This window comes from Coregonus lavaretus, assembly GCF_964263955.1.
Source record: "Coregonus lavaretus genome assembly, chromosome: 9".
NCBI classification, from domain to species: Eukaryota; Metazoa; Chordata; class Actinopteri; order Salmoniformes; family Salmonidae; genus Coregonus; species Coregonus lavaretus.
In genome coordinates this window covers 11,563,205-11,582,555 of record NC_139996.1, presented here as the reverse complement: position 1 = coordinate 11,582,555, position 19,351 = coordinate 11,563,205, and the positions used below count along the sequence as shown (strand labels likewise).

At 48.7% G+C, this 19,351-nt stretch overlaps 1 protein-coding gene across 2 annotated transcripts in view; it reads left to right on the top strand.

Annotated features, from left to right (window-relative positions):
- ptprbl (protein tyrosine phosphatase receptor type B, like) overlaps nucleotides 1-19,351 on the top strand; it is a 39,887-nt gene that overhangs the window by 19,166 nt on the left and 1,370 nt on the right. For both annotated transcript variants that reach the window (XM_084168546.1, XM_084168547.1), the window contains 22 exons: nucleotides 23-161; nucleotides 5,736-6,008; nucleotides 6,340-6,481; nucleotides 6,745-6,881; nucleotides 7,144-7,407; nucleotides 8,326-8,592; nucleotides 8,886-9,185; nucleotides 9,378-9,653; nucleotides 10,318-10,467; nucleotides 10,624-10,912; nucleotides 11,382-11,488; nucleotides 11,629-11,734; nucleotides 12,255-12,335; nucleotides 12,487-12,504; nucleotides 12,621-12,702; nucleotides 12,952-13,042; nucleotides 13,568-13,644; nucleotides 13,998-14,132; nucleotides 14,275-14,397; nucleotides 14,933-15,096; nucleotides 15,657-15,792; nucleotides 15,997-16,117. In XM_084168546.1, the coding sequence (XP_084024672.1) occupies nucleotides 23-161; nucleotides 5,736-6,008; nucleotides 6,340-6,481; nucleotides 6,745-6,881; nucleotides 7,144-7,407; nucleotides 8,326-8,592; nucleotides 8,886-9,185; nucleotides 9,378-9,653; nucleotides 10,318-10,467; nucleotides 10,624-10,912; nucleotides 11,382-11,488; nucleotides 11,629-11,734; nucleotides 12,255-12,335; nucleotides 12,487-12,504; nucleotides 12,621-12,702; nucleotides 12,952-13,042; nucleotides 13,568-13,644; nucleotides 13,998-14,132; nucleotides 14,275-14,397; nucleotides 14,933-15,096; nucleotides 15,657-15,792; nucleotides 15,997-16,117 (3,478 nt within the window). The remainder of the gene's footprint in view (nucleotides 1-22; nucleotides 162-5,735; nucleotides 6,009-6,339; nucleotides 6,482-6,744; nucleotides 6,882-7,143; nucleotides 7,408-8,325; nucleotides 8,593-8,885; nucleotides 9,186-9,377; nucleotides 9,654-10,317; nucleotides 10,468-10,623; nucleotides 10,913-11,381; nucleotides 11,489-11,628; nucleotides 11,735-12,254; nucleotides 12,336-12,486; nucleotides 12,505-12,620; nucleotides 12,703-12,951; nucleotides 13,043-13,567; nucleotides 13,645-13,997; nucleotides 14,133-14,274; nucleotides 14,398-14,932; nucleotides 15,097-15,656; nucleotides 15,793-15,996; nucleotides 16,118-19,351) is intronic.

The following is a 19,351-nucleotide window of genomic DNA, read 5'->3' as shown; positions in this document are numbered from 1 at the left end:
ATTATGTATTATTATTATGAAGGTGTTCCCGCCCATCACCCTGGGCAGTAGTGTGGGGGAGTGTGTCCTCTCCTCCCTCACGCCAGGACGCCTCTATAAGATCCATGTTTCTACCTTCAGCGGCCCCAACCAGAGGGCCCAGTTCATAGAGGGCAGGACAGGTAAACCAAACCAACATACTTGCTGGGTTCAAAAACTAGGTTATATTTATTTTTCAAATACTTTTCTATGATTCAAGCCTGCCTGGAGTGCCAGATGGGCAGGGTTTGTTTGCACTTTTGGAACTTCTCCATTGAATCGGGGGTAACAAAATGGGACAAAATGTCACAGAATCAAACACAAACAATACATAAACTAACAACAGTATTAATTTCCGTTCCACTTCCTCTCCTCCACTTCCTCTCCTCTTTCTTCCTCTCCTCTTTCTTCCTCTAATCTTTCTTTCTCCCTCTCCTCCTCTTTCTCCATCTCCTCCTCTTCCTCTCCTCCTCTTCCTCTCCTTTTTCTCCCTCTCCTCCTCTCCCTCTCCTCCTCTCCCTCTCCTCTTTCTCCCTCTCCTTTTTCTCCCTCTCCTCTTTCTTCATCTCCTCTTTCTCCATCTCCTCCTCTTCCTCTCCTCCTCTTCCTCTCCTCTTTCTCCCTCTCCTTTTTCTCCCTCTCCTCCTCTCCCTCTCCTCCTCTCCCTCTCCTCTTTCTCCATTTCCTCTTTCTTCATCTCCTCTTTGTCCCTCTCCTCTTGCTCCCTCTCCTCTTTCTCCCTCTCCTCCTCTTCCTCTCCTCCTCTTACTCTCCTCTTTCTCCCTCTCCTCTTTTTCACTCTACTCTTTCTCCCTCTCATCCTCTTCCTCTCCTCTTTCTTCCTCTTCTCTTTCTCCCTCTCCTCCTCTTCCTCTCCTCTTTCTCCCTCTCCTCTGTATCCCTCTTCTCCTCTTTCTCCCTCTTCTCCTCTCCCTCCCTCTTTCTCCCTCTCCTCTTTCTCCCTCTCCTCTTTCTCCCTCTCCTCCTCTTCCTCTCCTCTTTCTCCCTCTCCTCCTCTGCCTCTCCTCTTTCTCCCTCTCCTCTTTCTTCCTCTCCTCTTTCTCCCTCTCCTCCTCTACCTCTCCTCTTTCTTCATCTCCTCTTTGTCCCTCTCCTCTTGCTAACTCTCCTCTTTCTTCCTCTCCTCTTTCTCCCTCTCCTCTTTCTCCCTCTCCTCCTCTTCCTCTCCTCTTTCTCCTCTCCTCTTTCTTCCTCTCCTCTTTCTCCCTCTCCTCCTCTTCCTCTCCTCTTTCTTCCTCTCATCCTCTTCCTCTCCTCTTTCTCCCTCTCCTCTTTCTCCCTCTCCTCTTTCTTCCTCTCCTCTTTCTCCCTCTCCTCTTTCTCCCTCTTCTCCTCTTTCTCCCTCTTTCTCCCTCTCCTCTTTCTCCCTCTCCTCCTCTTCCTCTCCTCTTTCTCCCTCTCCTCTTCTTCCTCTCCTCTTTCTCCCTCTCCTCTTTCACCCTCTCCTCCTCTTCCTCTCCTCTTTCTCCCTCTCATATTTCTTCCTGTCCTCTTTCTTCCTCTCCTCTTTCTCCTTCTCCTCTTTCTCCCTCTCCTCCTCTTCCTCTCCTCTTTCTCCCTCTCCTCCTCTTCCCCTCCTCTTTTTCCCTCTCCTCTTTCTCCCTCTCCTCCTCTTCCTCTCCTCTTTCTCCCTTACCTATTTCTTCCTCTCCTCTTTCTCCCTCTCCTCTTTCTCCCTCTCCTCCTCTTCCTCTCCTCCTCTTCCTCTCCTCTTTCTCCCACTCCTCTTTCTCCCTCTCATCCTCTTCCTCTCCTCTTTCTTCCTCTTCTCTTTCTCCCTCTCCTCCTCTTCCTCTCCTCTTTCTTCCTCTCCTCTTTCTCCCTCTCCTCCTCTTCCTCCCTCTCCTCCTCTTCCTCTCCTCTTTCTCCCTCTCCTCTTTCTTCCTCTCCTCTTTCTCCCTCTCCTCTTTCGCCCTCTTCTCCTCTCCCTCCCTCTTTCTCCCTCTCCTCTTTCTCCCTCTCCTCCCCTTCCTCTCCCCTTTCTCCCTCTCCTCTTTCTTCCTCTCCTCTTTCTCCCTCTCCTCTTTCTCCCTCTTCTCCTCTTCCTCCCTCTCCTCCTCTTCCTCTCCTCTTTCTCCCTCTCCTCTTTCTTCCTCTCCTCTTTCTCCCTCTCCTCTTTCGCCCTCTTCTCCTCTCCCTCCCTCTTTCTCCCTCTCCTCTTTCTCCTTCTCCTCTTTCTCCCTCTCCTCCTCTTCCTCTCCTCTTTCTCCCTCTCCTCCTCTTCCCCTCCTCTTTTTCCCTCTCCTCTTTCTCCCTCTCCTCCTCTTCCTCTCCTCTTTCTCCCTTACCTATTTCTTCCTCTCCTCTTTCTCCCTCTCCTCTTTCTCCCTCTCCTCCTCTTCCTCTCCTCCTCTTCCTCTCCTCTTTCTCCCACTCCTCTTTCTCCCTCTCATCCTCTTCCTCTCCTCTTTCTTCCTCTTCTCTTTCTCCCTCTCCTCCTCTTCCTCTCCTCTTTCTTCCTCTCCTCTTTCTCCCTCTCCTCCTCTTCCTCCCTCTCCTCCTCTTCCTCTCCTCTTTCTCCCTCTCCTCTTTCTTCCTCTCCTCTTTCTCCCTCTCCTCTTTCGCCCTCTTCTCCTCTCCCTCCCTCTTTCTCCCTCTCCTCTTTCTCCCTCTCCTCCCCTTCCTCTCCCCTTTCTCCCTCTCCTCTTTCTTCCTCTCCTCTTTCTCCCTCTCCTCTTTCTCCCTCTCCTCCTCTTCCTCCCTCTCCTCCTCTTCCTCTCCTCTTTCTCCCTCTCCTCTTTCTTCCTCTCCTCTTTCTCCCTCTCCTCTTTCGCCCTCTTCTCCTCTCCCTCCCTCTTTCTCCCTCTCCTCTTTCTCCCTCTCCTCCCCTTCCTCTCCCCTTTCTCCCTCTCCTCTTTCTTCCTCTCCTCTTTCTCCCTCTCCTCTTTCTCCCTCTTCTCCTCTCCCTCCCTCTTTCTTAATCTCCTCTTTCTCCCTCTCCTCCTCTTCCTCTCCTCTTTCTCCCTCTCCTCCTCTTCCTCCCCTCTTTCTCCCTCTCCTCCTCTTCCTCTCCTCTTTCTCCCTCTCCTCCCCTTCCTCTCCTCTTTCTCCCTCTCCTCCTCTCCCTCTCCTCTTTCTCCCTCTCCTCCTCTTTCTCTCCTCTTTCTCACTCTCCTCTTTATCCCTCTCATCCTCTTCCTCTCCTCCTCTTCCTCTCCTCTTTCTCCCTCTCCTCTTTCTCCCTCTCCTCTTTCTCCCTCTCATCCTCTTCCTCTCCTCTTTCTTCCTCTTCTCTTTCTCCCTCACCTCCTCTTCCTCTCCTCTTTCTCCCTCTCCTCTTTATCCCTCTCCTCTTCTTCCACTCCTCTTTCTCCCTCTCCTCCACTTCTTCTCCTCTTTCTTCCTCTCCTCTTTCTCCCTCTCCTCCTCTTCCTCCCTCTCCTCCTCTTCCTCTCCTCTTTCTCCCTCTCCTCTTTCTTCCTCTCCTCTTTCTCCCTCTCCTCTTTCGCCCTCTTCTCCTCTCCCTCCCTCTTTCTCCCTCTCCTCTTTCTCCCTCTCCTCCCCTTCCTCTCCTCTTTCTCCCTCTCCTCTTTCTTCCTCTCCTCTTTCTCCCTCTCCTCTTGCTCCCTCTTCTCCTCTCCCTCCCTCTTTCTTCCTCTCCTCTTTCTCCCTCTGCTCCTCTTCCTCCCTCTCCTCCTCTTCCTCTCCTCTTTCTCCCTCTCCTCCTCTTCCTCTCCTCTTTCTCCCTCTCCTCCCCTTCCTCTCCTCTTTCTCCCTCTCCTCCTCTTCCTCTCCTATTTCTCACTCTCCTCTTTATCCCTCTCCTCCTCTTCCTCTCCTCCTCTTCCTCTCCTCTTTCTCCCTCTCCTCTTTCTCCCTCTCATCCTCTTCCTCTCCTCTCCTCTTTCTTCCTCTTCTCTTTCTCCCTCACCTCCTCTTCCTCTCCTCTTTCTCCCTCTCCTCTTCTTCCTCTCCTCTTTCTCCCTCTCCTCCTCTTCCTCCCTCTCCTCCTCTTCCTCTCCTCTTTCTCCCTCTCCTCCTATTCCTCTCCTCCTCTTCCTCTCCTCTTTCTCCCTCTCCTCTTTCTCCCTCTCCTCTTCCTCTCCTCCTCTTCCTCTCCTCTTTCTCCCTCTCCTCCTCTTCCTCTCCTCTTTCTTCCTCTCCTCTTTCTCCCTCTCATCTTTCTTCCTCTCCTCTTTCTTCCTCTCCTCTTTCTCCCTCTCCTCCTCTTCCTCTCCTCTTTCTTCCTCTCCTCTTTCTCCCTCTCCTCCTCTTCCTCTTTCTCCCTCTCCTCTTTCTCCCTCCCCTCTTCCTTCCTCTCCTCTTTCTCCCTCTCCTCCTCTTCCTCTCCTCCTCTTCCTCTTTCTCCCTCTCCTCCTCTTCCTCTCCTCTTTCTTCCTCTCCTCTTTCTCCCTCTCCTCCTCTTCCTCTCCTCTTCCTTCATCTCCTCTTTCTCCCTCTCCTCCTCTTCCTCTCCTCTTCCTTCCTCTCCTCTTTCTCCCTCTCCTCCTCTTCCTCTCCTCTTTCTCCCTCTCCTCCTCTTCCTCTCCTCTTTCTCCCTCTCCTCCCCTTCCTCTCCTCTTTCTCCCTCTCCTCCTCTTCCTCTCCTCTTCCTCACTCTCCTCTTTATCCCTCTCCTCCTCTTCCTCTCCTCCTCTTCCTCTCCTCTTTCTCCCTCTCCTCTTTCTCCCTCTCATCCTCTTCCTCTCCTCTCCTCTTTCTTCCTCTTCTCTTTCTCCCTCACCTCCTCTTCCTCTCCTCTTTCTCCCTCTCCTCTTCTTCCTCTCCTCTTTCTCCCTCTCCTCCTCTTCCTCCCTCTCCTCCTCTTCCTCTCCTCTTTCTCCCTCTCCTCTTTCTTCCTCTCCTCCTATTCCTCTCCTCCTCTTCCTCTCTTCTTTCTCCCTCTCCTCTTTCTCCCTCTCCTCTTTCTTCCTCTCCTCCTCTTCCTCTCCTCCTCTTCCTCTCCTCTTTCTCCCTCTCCTCCTCTTCCTCTCCTCTTTCTTCCTCTCCTCTTTCTCCCTCTCATCTTTCTTCCTCTCCTCTTTCTTCCTCTCCTCTTTCTCCCTCTCCTCCTCTTCCTCTCCTCTTTCTTCCTCTCCTCTTTCTCCCTCTCCTCCTCTTCCTCTTTCTCCCTCTCCTCTTTCTCCCTCCCCTCTTCCTTCCTCTCCTCTTTCTCCCTCTCCTCCTCTTCCTCTCCTCCTCTTCCTCTTTCTCCCTCTCCTCCTCTTCCTCTCCTCCTCTTCCTCTTTCTCCCTCTCCTCCTCTTCCTCTCCTCTTCCTTCATCTCCTCTTTCTCCCTCTCCTCCTCTTCCTCTCCTCTTCCTTCCTCTCCTCTTTCTCCCTCTCCTCCTCTTCCTCTCCTCCTCTTCCTCTCCTCTTTCTCCCTCACCTCTTTCTCCCTCTCCTCCTCTTCCTCTCCTCTTTCTTCCTCTCCTCTTTCTCCCTCTCCTCGTCTTCCTCTTCTCTTCCTTCCTCTCCTCTTTCTCCCTCTCCTCCTCTTCCTCTCCTCCTCTTCCTCTCCTCTTTCTCCCTCTCCTCTTTCGTCCTCTCCTCTTTCTCCCTCTCCTCTTCTTCCTCTCCTCTTTCTTTCTCCCTCTCCTCCTCTTCCTCTCCTCTTTCTTCCTCTCCTCTTTCTCCCTCTCCTCCTCTTCCTCTCCTCTTCCTTCCTCTCCTCTTTCTCCCTCTCCTCCTCTTCCTCTCCTCTTTCTTCCTCTCCACCTCTTTCTCCTTCTTTTATATTCTCCCCCTGCCTGCAGTCCCCAGCAAGGTCAAGAACATCCACGTGAGTAACAATGGCCAGAGCAGCAGTCTGAAAATCAGCTGGACCCCGGGGCATGGTGACGTGGACAGCTACTCCGTGTCCCTGTTGCTGGGCGGACCAGAGGCACGCAGGCTAGAGACGCGGCCCGTACCCAAACACCAGAATCAGCTGGGGTTCAGCTCCCTGCAGCCTGGGCAGCTGTACAGTGTGACTGTTAGATCTATCAGTGGCATACTGTTGAACAACAACACGGCCAGTGGACGCACCGGTGAGGAGGCTACATAAGGACTTCATAACACATGCATAACCCATACATACTGCATTCATAAGCATTGCATTAGCATTTCATACTGTATATTTGGGTGGACTAGGGGTGGACTGGGAAGGAATAGGGCTCAGTCTCACTGCATCTGGCTATTTGAAATCAGTCCATTTGACGGAACTGATTTGTTGTGTTTTCATACCCTAATCAACTTTTAATGAGTAATTAACAGATAGTGATTGGCTGGTGTAATGATGTGTGACATTGTCCCCTCCATAGAGATACAATCCTGTATGATAGAGCACACTATCTAATTCTGTGTCGCCTCTCTCCTCAGTCCCCTCTGCAGTGACGGGGCTGCAGGCCGACAACAGACACACCACCTGCAGTATACAGGTGAGCTGGCAGGAGGCCCGAGGCGTGGCAGACGGATACACCCTGCAGCTCCTGGATGACAGGGGACACCTGGTCACCAACAGGTAACCAACACACCTGGATTCACCAACACACCTGGGTTCACCAACACACCTGGGTTCAAATGGTCAACTTTGTTTTCTTTCAAATACTTTGAGGTTTTGATTAAACTGCCTACCTGTAGGGCCAGATGGGCAGTGTTTGCAGTTTTGGGACTATTCCATTGGTTCAATAGCAGTAAAAAAAAAAAACGGTGCATAAACAAGTGTGACAGAATCGAACAAATATAATGCACAAACTACACAGTACTCATTTTCTTAACTAACAGCTCCCAGGCCTCCTCCGGCTCCACGCCACTCCAGCACCGCTTCGACGGCCTCACCCCAGGGAAGAGATACCGCGTCCTGGTCCACACCACCAGCGGAGGGGTCCACAGTGAGGGCGTCACCGCTGAAGCACGCACACGTAAGACTGCATGGATTCATCTTCACCATGTCCCGCACAAATTTGTCAACCGGTATTAATATGTGTAGTGCAAGTGTGTCCAACCCTCCTCCTGGAGAGCTAGTGATTATGTAGGCTTTATTGTAAGATTACACATATAATGCAGGAAGTCTTAGTAAAACAGGGAATAGAGAATCAGAGTCACTATGAAGATGTATAGAGGGAATATGGATGGAATATATATGTAGACCTGAGTAGTTTTGTGTTCCCTCCCCATCCCCAGGTCCGGCAGCGGTCAGCGACCTCACCATCCAGGCCAACAGCAGCAGCAGCCTGTCCTTACACTGGTCTCCCCCGCAGGGAGAGTTCGAAGGTTACGACCTCTACCTGTACAACGGAGATGACACGCTGTACGACCGGCGCAGCGGCCAGCCCAGCACACTGCAGGTCTCCTTCCAGGGCCTGAGGCCTGGTGCCCCCTACAGGATGGTGGTGTTAACACGCAGCGGGGAGCAGACCAATGACTCAGCTATCTGGGCCAGGACTGGTGAGTGAGCTGTACTGCTCCTGGGGTACTGAGATGCTGTGGGCAGGGGTATGAGAGAGGTTGGGTGGGTACTGAGATGCTGTGGGCAGGGGTATGAGAGGTTGGGGGGTTACTGAGATGCTGTGGGCAGGGGTATGAGAGGTTGGGGGGTTACTGAGATGCTGTGGGCAGGGGTATGAGAGGGGTTGGGGGGTACTGAGATGCTGTGGGTAGGGGTATGAGAGGGGTTGGGGGGTACTGAGATGCTGTGGGCAGGGGTATGAGAGAGGTTGGGGGGATACTGAGATGCTGTGGGCAGGGGTATGAGAGGGGTTGGGGGGTACTGAGATGCTGTGGGCAGGGGTATGAGAGAGGTTGGGGGGATACTGAGATGCTGTGGGCAGGGGTATGAGAGGGGTTGGGGGGGTACTGAGATGCTGTGGGCAGGGGTATGAGAGGGGTTGGGGGGTACTGAGATGCTGTGGGCAGGGGTATGAGAGGGGTTGGGGGGTACTGAGATGCTGTGGGCAGGGGTATGAAAGGGGTTGGGGGGGTACTGAGATGCTGTGGGCAGGGGTATGAGAGGGGTTGGGGGGGTACTGAGATGCTGTGGGCAGGGGTATGAGAGGGGTTGGGGGGGTACTGAGATGCTGTGGGCAGGGGTATGAGAGGGGTTAGGGGGTACTGAGATGCTGTGGGCAGGGGTATGAGAGGGGTTAGGGGGTACTGAGATGCTGTGGGCAGGGGTATGAGAGGGGTTGGGGGGTACTTGAGGAATTGATTTGGATCACTACTGAATGTTCTCAAAACATAACGCATAATGTGTTTCTCTCACAGAAATGACGTGGTAATAAAGAACTAACTACAGCACTAACTGTTTCTCTCACTGACTTTACATCATGATTTGACACTGTCCAACTGTCCGCTCCTCCTCCTCAGTCCCGGCTGCGGTGACCTCCCTCCAGGCACAGAGTCGTAACCAGTCGGAGGTGTTGTGGGTGTCGTGGGAGCGGGCGGTGGGGGAGCTAAATGGCTACCTGCTGTCCCTCTACAACCCAGATGGCTCCCAGCAGGCAGAGGAGACGCTAGGGCCAGACGCCATGGAGCACGTCTTCCCCACGCTGATCCCAGGGCGTCTCTACCACGCTGTCATCCTCACACGCAGCGGCGAGCTCACCAACAGGGCCACCGCTCATGGACGGACCGGTGAGACATTAGGACAAGTCAAGTTTATTCAAAGTGCATTTCACATAGATCTCAACCACATGAGGTTGGTGGCACCTTAATTGGGGAGAACGGGCTTGTGGTAATAACTGGAGCGGAATCAGTGGAATGGTATCAAATACATCAAACACTTGGTTTCCAACACTATTATGACATACACTATTCTAAAATCAGTTTTGAGGGTAGTTTTAAGTTAAAATAGGGCCTAGGTTAGACAGTATTTGCTTCAAGTTGCTGATCTGCCTTCCTTTGTGTGTCCATCTTCTCCTCCTCAGCCCCCAGGCCCCCTACCTCTGTATCATTCGGTGGAGTCACCAACACCTCCCTGGAGCTGACCTGGAGTGGTCCTGCAGGCAGCGACTACGATGACTTTGACCTGCAGTGGGCCCCCAGGGACCACCTGTCTGTATTCAACCCCTACCACACCCGGACCTCCGGGAGCCGCATCCTGAAGGGCCTATACCCAGGACGCCTGTACAACTTCATCCTGCGTACTGTCAGTGGGGCTGGTGGTGGTGTTGGTGGTGGTGGAAGCCCTGCCTACAGCCCGCCCATCCACAAGAGCATCCGAACAAGTAGGCTATAGTGTACATTGTTTGGTTACAAGTAGTGCAAGACTGAAGCGAGGTAGCTAAAGTTGTTGCTTGGCTGGAACACATTCCTGTGCACGGTACAGCTCTGACCTCTGCACTAGCGAGACTATAGTGTGACTGTGGCATTTTGACCTCTGTTCTTACCTCTGCCTCTACCATTTATCCCGTCCGTAGAGCCAGAGCGTGTCCAGTACCTACACTGCCGCCCCCAGAACTCCACCTCCATCTCCTGCTCCTGGGCACCTCCGGAGGCCGACTTTGACTCCTACACTATCGAATGCCTCCAAGACTCCCACACCCTGGTGTACTCCCAGCGTACGGGCCGTGACAGCACCCTCTACCACATCACCCAGCTGGAGCCACACAAGCGCTACACCGTCTCCGTCAAGGCCATCTCCGACAGCATGACCAGCGAGGCTGCCGAGGACAGCGTGGTCACCATGATCGACCGTGAGTACTGACGATTGCCATGTGGTTGGGGTGACTGTGTTGCCATATGGTCGGGGTGACTGTGTTGCCATGTGGTCGAGGTGATGTGGTCGGGGTGACAGTGTTGTCATGTGGTCGGGGTGACTGTGTTGCCATGTGGTCGGGGTGACTGTTGTCATGTGGTCGGGGTGACTGTGTTGCCATGTGGTCAGGATGACTGTGTTGCCATGTGGTCGGGGTGATGTGGTCAGGGTGACTGTGTTGCCATGTGGTCTGGGTGACTGTGTTGCCATGTGGTCGGGGTGATTGTGTTGCCATGTGGTCGGGGTGATTGTGTTGCCATGTGGTCGGGGTGATTGTGTTGCCATGTGGTCGGGGTGATTGTGTTGCCATGTGGTCGGGGTGATGTGGTCGGGGTGACTGTGTTGCCATGTGGTCGGGGTGATTGTGTTGCCATGTGGTCGGGGTGATTGTGTTGCCATGTGGTCGGGGTGACTGTGTTACCATGTGGTCGGGCTGACTGTGTTGCTAGTCGGGGTGACTGTGTGATGATGACCACAGGGAGTGACCACAGGGAGAGACATGATATGGTCAACGTCATTGCCATTGGCTGTTACAGTGTGTATGTATGTCCCTGTGGTCAATCTACAGTCATCATGACTGATTGTAATCATGATACTTTTAGGTCCACCCCTTCCTTCCATGACCACTCGGGTTAATGACAGGGCTGCTCTTGTCACCAAAAACACCATCTTCTTCAAGTTTAACTGCAGCTGGTTCAGTGATGTCAACGGAGCCGTCAAGTTCTTCACAGTGGTGGTGACCGAGTCTGAAGGTAAGGGGGCTGAAGTTGGAACAAACCTTGTACCAGTGTCAGTATGTCAGTAAATGGATGGATGGATGACGTTTATGCTCCCTCAAGAGAACTTTCCACAGCAGTAGGTCTGAATCTGTTACTAAACCTCCTCATATGTTTGTTTTCTCCCTCCAGACAATGAAAACCTTCAACCAGAGCAGCACCACCCTCTACCCTCTTATCTGGACTACAAATCCAACAGTTCCATCAAAGCCTACCAGACCAGCTACTTCCCTAGCCGCTGCACAGAGGGGCCAGGAGACAGCGGGACTCAGAGCTTTGAGATCAGCCTTGGTACAGGCATGGGCACCCTCGGGGGGGCCTGTGACCACCTACAGGCCCAGGACAGGGAGCAAAACCCAGACACACACAGAGACCACAACCCATTCTGTGATGGCCCACTCAAACCCAAAACTGCATACAGGTAAAGTACAGGGTTCCGCCCAAATCAATCAAGTATCCTCCCGCAGTCTGGGCAGATCTGTAGTTTCTTTGTTGCTGATTTCTGCCAGCAGGATTTCACCCTGTTGTGTATGATGATGTCATATTGCCCACAGTGAGGTTTTTCATTATCTGTAGTTGATCGAATTGGGGCCTTAGAGTATAATTCAGTAACACTTTATTTGGATAGTCCCAAGGAGTTGGTATGTAGATTTTCAACAACATTTCAACTAACTATTCACTAACTAACCCTTACACCTAACCCACATTCTAAACCTAATCCTAACCATAATCTCAGTTGGTTATCAACAAATAGTTTGTTGATAGTAAGACCATCTGTAGATCATCTATATGGGACTATCCAAATAAAGTGTAATCTGTAATTCAACTCTGGTATTGTCATGCAGTGGGACGATAATGAGATGTCATGGTTGTCTCTCTCTTCTCTCTAGGCTCAGTGTGCGTGCGTTCACCCAGCTCTTCGACAAGGAGCAGAGCAGAGACACACCGCCCCTCTACACAGACACTTACCTGTCCCTCCCCCTGGTAACAGAAGCAGGTGGGACACTTTTCACAGACCACTCTGATTGGTTTATGGTGTGTGATGCTGATGTTTGATTGGTAGTTAGTGAGAAATGCTGATGAGTGATTGGTCCTCCATGAGAAACACCGTTGATTGGTTGCTTCTTCCTCTCACAGAGCCCCTGAGTGGTGTGATCGAGGGCATCAGTGCCAGCATGTTCCTCATTGCCATGGTGGTGGGAGTCACTGCACTGCTCATCTGCAGACAGAAGGCTCGCAAAGTGTCAGTTGCTGGCCCTCCCTGCCTGATATACTTTGACCTATACACTGCATACTAGCATGTCCCTGGCTTGGCCTGTATTTGTATTGTGTATTCATTAAGGATCCCCATTAGTTCCTGCCAAGGCAGCAGCTACTCTTCCTGGGGTCCAGCAACATTAAGGCAGTTATATACAATTGAACTTATTACATGACATTACATTTCATAACACTTTTCACAACCCATTAAGCGTGTTCCCTCAGGCCACTACTCTACTGCCACATATTTACAATACAACATCCATGTGTACATGTGTGTAGAGTGCGTGTCTTATCATGTGTATGTGTAGGCGTGTGTGTGTGTGTGTCTCTTCACAGTCCCCGCTGTTCCATAAGGTGTATTTTTATCTGTTTATTAAATCTGATTCTACTGCTTGCATCAGTTACCTGATGTGGAATAGAGTTCCATGTAGCCATGTACACTACATTCTAGCTTGCACTCTACATACTACACCTGTATGCTGACATCCATATTGTGATTACAGGAGTGTGCAGGAGCGGCCACTGGTCCGAATGAGCATGAGGAGAGAGAGGCCCTCCTCAGCAGTGCACATGGGCGTCAGGGGGTAAGAGGAGAAGCCGTATGTGATCAGTTCTAATGGAGTTTTATATCTTAATATATAGAATAAAATAGGTGTTTTCTGGCAGGATAAAACTCACAAAGAAATTACCATTAATGAGTTTCAACCATTTACATTGATCTCCCTTTTTTTCCAGTAATCGTCGTATTTCAAGGTATGTTTAAATGCTTTTGTTATTAGTTTCACCCAATTACTGTTAAGTCCTTTTTGGTTTGTGTTTTGCTCCCCTCTGTTTTGCTCCAACCTTTTTATCTGTTGATCCTGTTGCAGCCCCATCAAGATCATACACTTTGACTCCCACTACATTAAACTCCAGGCTGACTCCAATTACCTACTGTCTGAGGAGTATGAGGTAAGACTGGATCACATTCACTGTCAGTTGGGCAATCTCGATTTAGATGAAGTCGGAATATTCCTATTAACTTTACTTTAATAAAGAAAACAATATAGAAATGTGTAGATTTATTTTTCTGCTCTGATAACTCTCCTTTAATTTAAAGTTGTGAAAATGGTAGATTGATTGTGAAAGTTATGGAATGCATACAGTATTTATGTACAGTAGGTATCTATGGTAACCCTAACGTGTCACTTCCTGTGTAAGGACCTGAAAGATGTAGGAAGGAACCAGCCCCTGGACACAGCCCTGCTGCCAGAGAACAGAGGGAAGAACCGATACAACAACATCCTGCCCTGTGAGTCAGACAAACCATGGGATTTCACAGGTTTCAAATACATAGACAAAAGACAAGGGGATTGAGAGATTTTTTCCTTGTCTGCAAGGAGTTTTGTCTGCAAGGCTCATGTACAGTAGTAATGGTCTTTACCTTATTTTAAAATGTATTACAGTATGTATATGGTTATGTATGTGTCATACCAGTGGAGGCTGCTGGCGGGAGGACAGCTCACAATAATGGCTGGAATGGAGTGTATGGCTGGAATGGAGTGAATGGCTGGAATGGAGTGAATGGCTGGAATGGAGTGTATGGCTGGAATGGAGTGTATGGCTGGAATGGAGTGTATGGCTGGAATGGAGTGTATGGCTGGAATGGAGTGTATGGCTGGAATGGAGTGAATGGCATGGTATCATACCATTCCATTGACTCCATTCCAGCCATTATTATGAGCCGTCCTCCCCTCAGCAGCCTCCACTGTGTCATACTAAATATGACAGCTAAAATGCAAACTCAATGTCTTTGTGCACGGCCTGTGTTGTGTAGACGACTCGACCCGTGTGAAGCTGTCCTATGTGGATGATGATCCTTGCTCTGACTACATCAACGCCAGCTACATTCCTGTAAGTTTCCAAACAAATGGACAAATCAGAACCAACTGTCACTCTGGTCAAATGCCCTCTGTTGGGTGGGGTTGGGGGTGGGGTGCTGGAGGTGGTGGGGTATAATGTGAACAAAGACTGTACTGCATAAACTCAGTTAGTCATGGCAGGATTGATTGATTCTCAGCCCTATTCCTCAGTTAGTATACCTGGGATGAACTACTTACTTTGCTCCCTGTCGAGCATAAGGCTGCAGCAAGCCCGTGTCATGCCGGACAGTTATAAGCAGCTTTTTCATCTTCTCCCCAAACTTACCTAGTGTAATAAAGGTCAGATGAAAAACAAAATGTAAAGTAAATCTCTTCTTGTTTCAGGGGAACAACTTCCGTAGGGAGTACATCGCCACTCAGGGCCCACTTCCTGGAACCAAAGATGACTTCTGGAAGATGGTGTGGGAGCAGAATGTCCATAACGTTGTCATGGTGACCCAGTGTGTGGAGAAAGGCAGGGTGGGTAGAAGGAGCAGCCATTTTGCTTCGTCAAACTAGTGTTGTTCATTTGGAAGTAGCTGCTATCATGTTCTATTGAACAACATGTTATTACAACGTTGTTACTAGTGTAATTACAATGTTACTTTCCATGTGTTTCCAGGTGAAGTGTGATCACTACTGGCCCTTCGACCAGGACCCTCTGTATTACGGAGACCTCATAGTCCAGATGTTGTCTGAATCAGTGCTGCCAGAATGGACTATCCGGGAATTCAAGATCTGCAGCGTGAGTGTGGATGACACTTTGATTCTGAAATCTAATTTTAAAAATACCTGGTTGTTTTGTAGAAAGTTATATATTGTGTGTTGGCCTTATATACAGTTTCATACTTAGTAGTGATTGGTTTTTAACATATTGAAATATGACCAGAATTGGGTTCAGCTAATGCTGTCTTGATGTATCATATGTGACAGACAGCACATACAGTAAGTAAGTAGCTAGCTGTGTGTACACTCTTAGAAAAAAGGATTCCAAAAGGGTTCTTCGGCTGTCCACATAGCAGAACTCTTTTTGGTTCCAGGTAGAACCCTTTTTGGTTCCAGGTAGAACTCTTTTGGGTTCCATGTAGAACCCTCTGTGGAAAGGGTTCTACATGGAACTCAAAAGGGTTCTACCTGGAACCAAAAAGGGTTCTTCAAAGGATTATCCTATGGGGACAGCTGAAGAACCCTTTTAGGTTTTAGATAGCACCTTTTTTTCTAAGAGTGTAGTCAGCCTCTAGGAAGTCTCTCTTTCCAACTGTGTCCTGTCTCCCATGCAGGAGGACCAGTTGAACTACTCCAGGGTGGTGCGTCAGTTCCACTACACGGTGTGGCCCGACCACGGCGTCCCAGAGACCACCCAGTCACTCATCCAGTTTGTCAGGACCGTCAGGGACTACATCAACAGGACCTCCGGGACTGGGGCTACCGTGGCTCACTGCAGGTGGGTCCCCAACTCCCTAGTTCCCCCATTCAACATAAAACAACTCCCTAGTTCCCCCATTCAACATAAAACAACTCCGTAGGACACACTGCGATATAATGTATTGTCTTCCCTGAAGAAACAGTTTAGTTACAGAATGCATTAATGACCAGGGTTGAGGTCAACCCATTTCAATTCAAAAGAAATTGACTGAAATTATGTAGTCAAATTATATTTACCCTCTCCGTTTGGGTAGCGTGACTGAACTTTATCTGCCCTCCGACCCTCTCTTCCTTTCTTTCTTTCTTTCTTTCTTTCTTTCTTTCTTTCTTTCTTTCTTTCTTTCTTTCTTTCTTTCTTTCTTTCTTTCTTTCTTTCTTTCTTTCTTTCTTTCTTTCTTTCTTTCTTTCTTTCTTTCTCTCTCTCTCTCTCTCTCTCTCTCTCTCTCTCTCTCTCTCTCTCTCTCTCTCTCTCTCTCTCTCTCTCTCTCTCTCTCTCTCTCTCTCTCTCTCTCTCTCTCTCTCTCTCTCTCTCTCTCTCTCTCTCTCTCTGTGTCTCTCTCCCTCTCCTCCCTATGACAGTGCTGGCGTGGGCCGCACAGGCACCTTCATATCCCTGGACAGAGTGCTGCAGCAGCTGGACATCAAGGACACAGTGGACATCTACGGAGCTGTCTTCGACCTGCGCCTCCACCGTTCACACATGGTGCAGACTGAGGTGACTGTGTGTGGGGGTCCACTGGCTGTGTGTGTGTGTGTGTGTTTGCATGCGTGCTTGCGTATGTGTGTGTGTGTGTGATACAGTTTTAGTGTTACTCTGTGTGTATGTGCAGTTGTGTGTGTGAACCCCAGAACCCATGTTACGTAATAACATATCCTGTAATAACAGTTATATTTCTGGATGTGTTTATTTTCTTTCCAGTGCCAGTATGCTTACCTGCACCAGTGTGTGAGGGACGTCCTCAGAGCCAGGAAGCTTCGCAGTGAGCAGGAGAACCCCCTCTACCCCATCTATGAGAATGTGAACCCTGACCCCCAACGAGGTAAGCCCTCAAATTCCTTAGAACTCTCTTTACATTACAGATGATCTATTATTTCAAATATTAGCCTGGTGCATGGTCCAGTCTGTTTGTGCTTAGCCTACTCGTGTCTGTGTTAGTAATATAATATAATATATTCCATTTAGCAGATGCTTCTATCCAAAGCAACTTACAGTCATGCATACATTTTACAGATGTGTGGTCCCGGGAATCAAACCCACTATCCTAGTGTAGCAAACGTGTATGACATGGCAACAATAGTAGAGATGGCTACAACACATACAGTGTATAAGACCAGGTTACTTAAGCAACCCTTTCAAACACACAACGCCGCTACAGTAGCACAAATCTAGGAGGTTTGGTAGTTGGATGTAATCACAAATTATATACACTACCGTTCAAAAGTTTGGGGTCACTTAGAAATGTCCTTGTTTTCGAAAGAGAAGCAATTTTTTTTGTCCATTAAAATAACATCAAATTGATCAGAAATACAGTGTAGACATTGTTAATGTTGTAAATGGCTATTGTAGATGGAAACGGCTGATTTTCTATGGAATATCTACATAGGCGTACAGAGGCCCATTATCAGCAACCATCAGTCCTGTGTTCCAATGGTACGTTGTGTTTGCTAATCCAAGTTTATCATTTTAAAAGGCTAATTGATCATTAGAAAACCCTTTTGCAATTATGTTAGCACTGCTGAAAACTGTTGTGCTGATTAAAGAAGCAATAAAACGGGCCTTCTTGAAACTAGTTGAGTATCTGGAGCATCAGCAATTGTGGGTTCGATTACAGGATCAAAATGGGCAGAAACAAATAACTTTCTTCTGAAACTCGTCAGTCTATTCTTGTTCTGAGAAATGAAGGCTATTCCATGCGAGAAATTGCAAAGAAACTGAAGATCTCGTATAACGCTGTGTACTACTCCCTTCACAGAACAGCGCAAACTGGCTCTAACAAGAATAGAAAGAGGAGTGGGAGGCCCCGGTGCACAACTGAGCAAGAGGACAAATACATTAGAGTGTCTAGTTTGAGAAACAGACACCTCACAGGTCCTCAACTGGCAGCTTCATTAAATAGTACCTGCAAAACACCAGTCTCAACATCAACAGTGAAGAGGTGACTCCGGGATGCTGACCTTCTAGGCAGAGTTGCAAAGAAAAAGTCCAGTGTCTGTGTTCTATTGCCCATCTTAATCTTTTCTTTTTATTGGCCAGTCTGAGATATGGCTTTTTCTTTGAAACTCTGCCTAGAAAGTCAGCATCCCAGAGTCGCCTCTTCACTGTTGACGTTGAGACTGGTGTTTTGAAGGTACAATTTAATGAAGCTGCCAGTTGAGGACCTGTGAGGTGTCTTTTCTCAAACTAGACACTCTAATGTATTTGTCCTCTTGCTCAGTTGTGTGTGCACCGGGGCCTCCCACTCCTCTTTCTATTCTGGTTAGAGCCAGTTTGTGCTGTTCTGTGAAGGGAGTAGTACACAGCGTTGTACGAGATCTTCAGTTTCTTGGCAATTTCTCGCATGGAATAACCTTAATTTCTCAGAACAAGAATAGACTGACGAGTTTCAGAAGAAAGTTCTTGTTTCTGGCCATTTTGATCCTGTAATCGAACCCACAATTGCTGATGCTCCAGATACTCAACTAGTTTCAAGAAGGCCAGTTTTATTGCTTCTTTAATCAGCACAACAGTTTTCAGCAGTGCTAACATAATTGCAAAAGGGTTTTCTAATGATCAATTAGCCTTTTAAAATGATAAACTTGGATTAGCAAACACAACGTGCCATTGGAACACAGGACTGATGGTTGCTGATAATGGGCCTCTGTACGCCTATGTAGATACTCCATAGAAAATCAGCCGTTTCCAGCTACAATAGCCATTTACAACATTAACCATGTCTACACTGTATTTCTGATCAATTTGATGTTATTTTAATTGACAAAAAAATTGCTTTTCTTTCTAAAACAAGGACATTTCTAAGTGACCCCAAACATTTGAACGGTAGTGTATATATACAGTGGGGGAAAAAAGTATTTAGTCAGCCACCAATTGTGCAAGTTCTCCCACTTAAAAAGATGAGAGAGGCCTGTAATTTTCATCATAGGTACACGTCAACTATGACAGACAAATTGACAAAGAAAAATCCAGAAAATCACATTGTAGGATTTTTAATGAATTTATTTGCAAATTATGGTGGAAAATAAGTATTTGGTCACCTACAAACAAGCAAGATTTCTGGCTCTCACAGACCTGTAACTTCTTCTTTAAGAGGCTCCTCTGTCCTCCACTCGTTACCTGTATTAATGGCACCTGTTTGAACTTGTTATCAGTATAAAAGACACCTGTCCACAACCTCAAACAGTCACACTCCAAACTCCACTATGGCCAAGACCAAAGAGCTGTCAAAGGACACCAGAAACAAAAGTGTAGACCTGCACCAGGCTGGGAAGACTGAATCTGCAATAGGTAAGCAGCTTGGTTTGAAGAAATCAACTGTGGGAGCAATTATTAGGAAATGGAAGACATACAAGACCACTGATAATCTCCCTCGATCTGGGGCTCCACCCAAGATCTCACCCCGTGGGGTCAAAATGATCACAAGAACGGTGAGCAAAAATCCCAGAACCACACGGGGGGGACCTAGTGAATGACTTGCAGAGAGCTGGGACCAAAGTAACAAAGCCTACCATCAGTAACACACTACGCTGCCAGGGACTCAAATCCTGCAGTGCCAGACGTGTCCCCCTGCTTAAACCAGTACATGTCCAGGCCCGTCTGAAGTTTGCTAGAGTGCATTTGGATGATCCAGAAGAGGATTGGGAGAATGTCATATGGTCAGATGAAACCAAAATATAACTTTTTGGTAAAAACTCAACTCGTCGTGTTTGGAGGACAAAGAATGCTGAGTTGCATCCAAAGAACACCATACCTACTGTGAAGCATGGGGGTGGAAACATCATGCTTTGGGGCTGTTTTTCTGCAAAGGGACCAGGACGACTGATCCGTGTAAAGGAAAGAATGAATGGGGCCATGTATCGTGAGATTTTGAGTGAAAACCTCCTTCCATCAGCAAGGGCATTGAAGATGAAACGTGGCTGGGTCTTTCAGCATGACAATGATCCCAAACACACCGCCCGGGCAACGAAGGAGTGGCTTCATAAGAAGCATTTCAAGGTCCTGGAGTGGCCTAGCCAGTCTCCAGATCTCAACCCCATAGAAAATCTTTGGATGGAGTTGA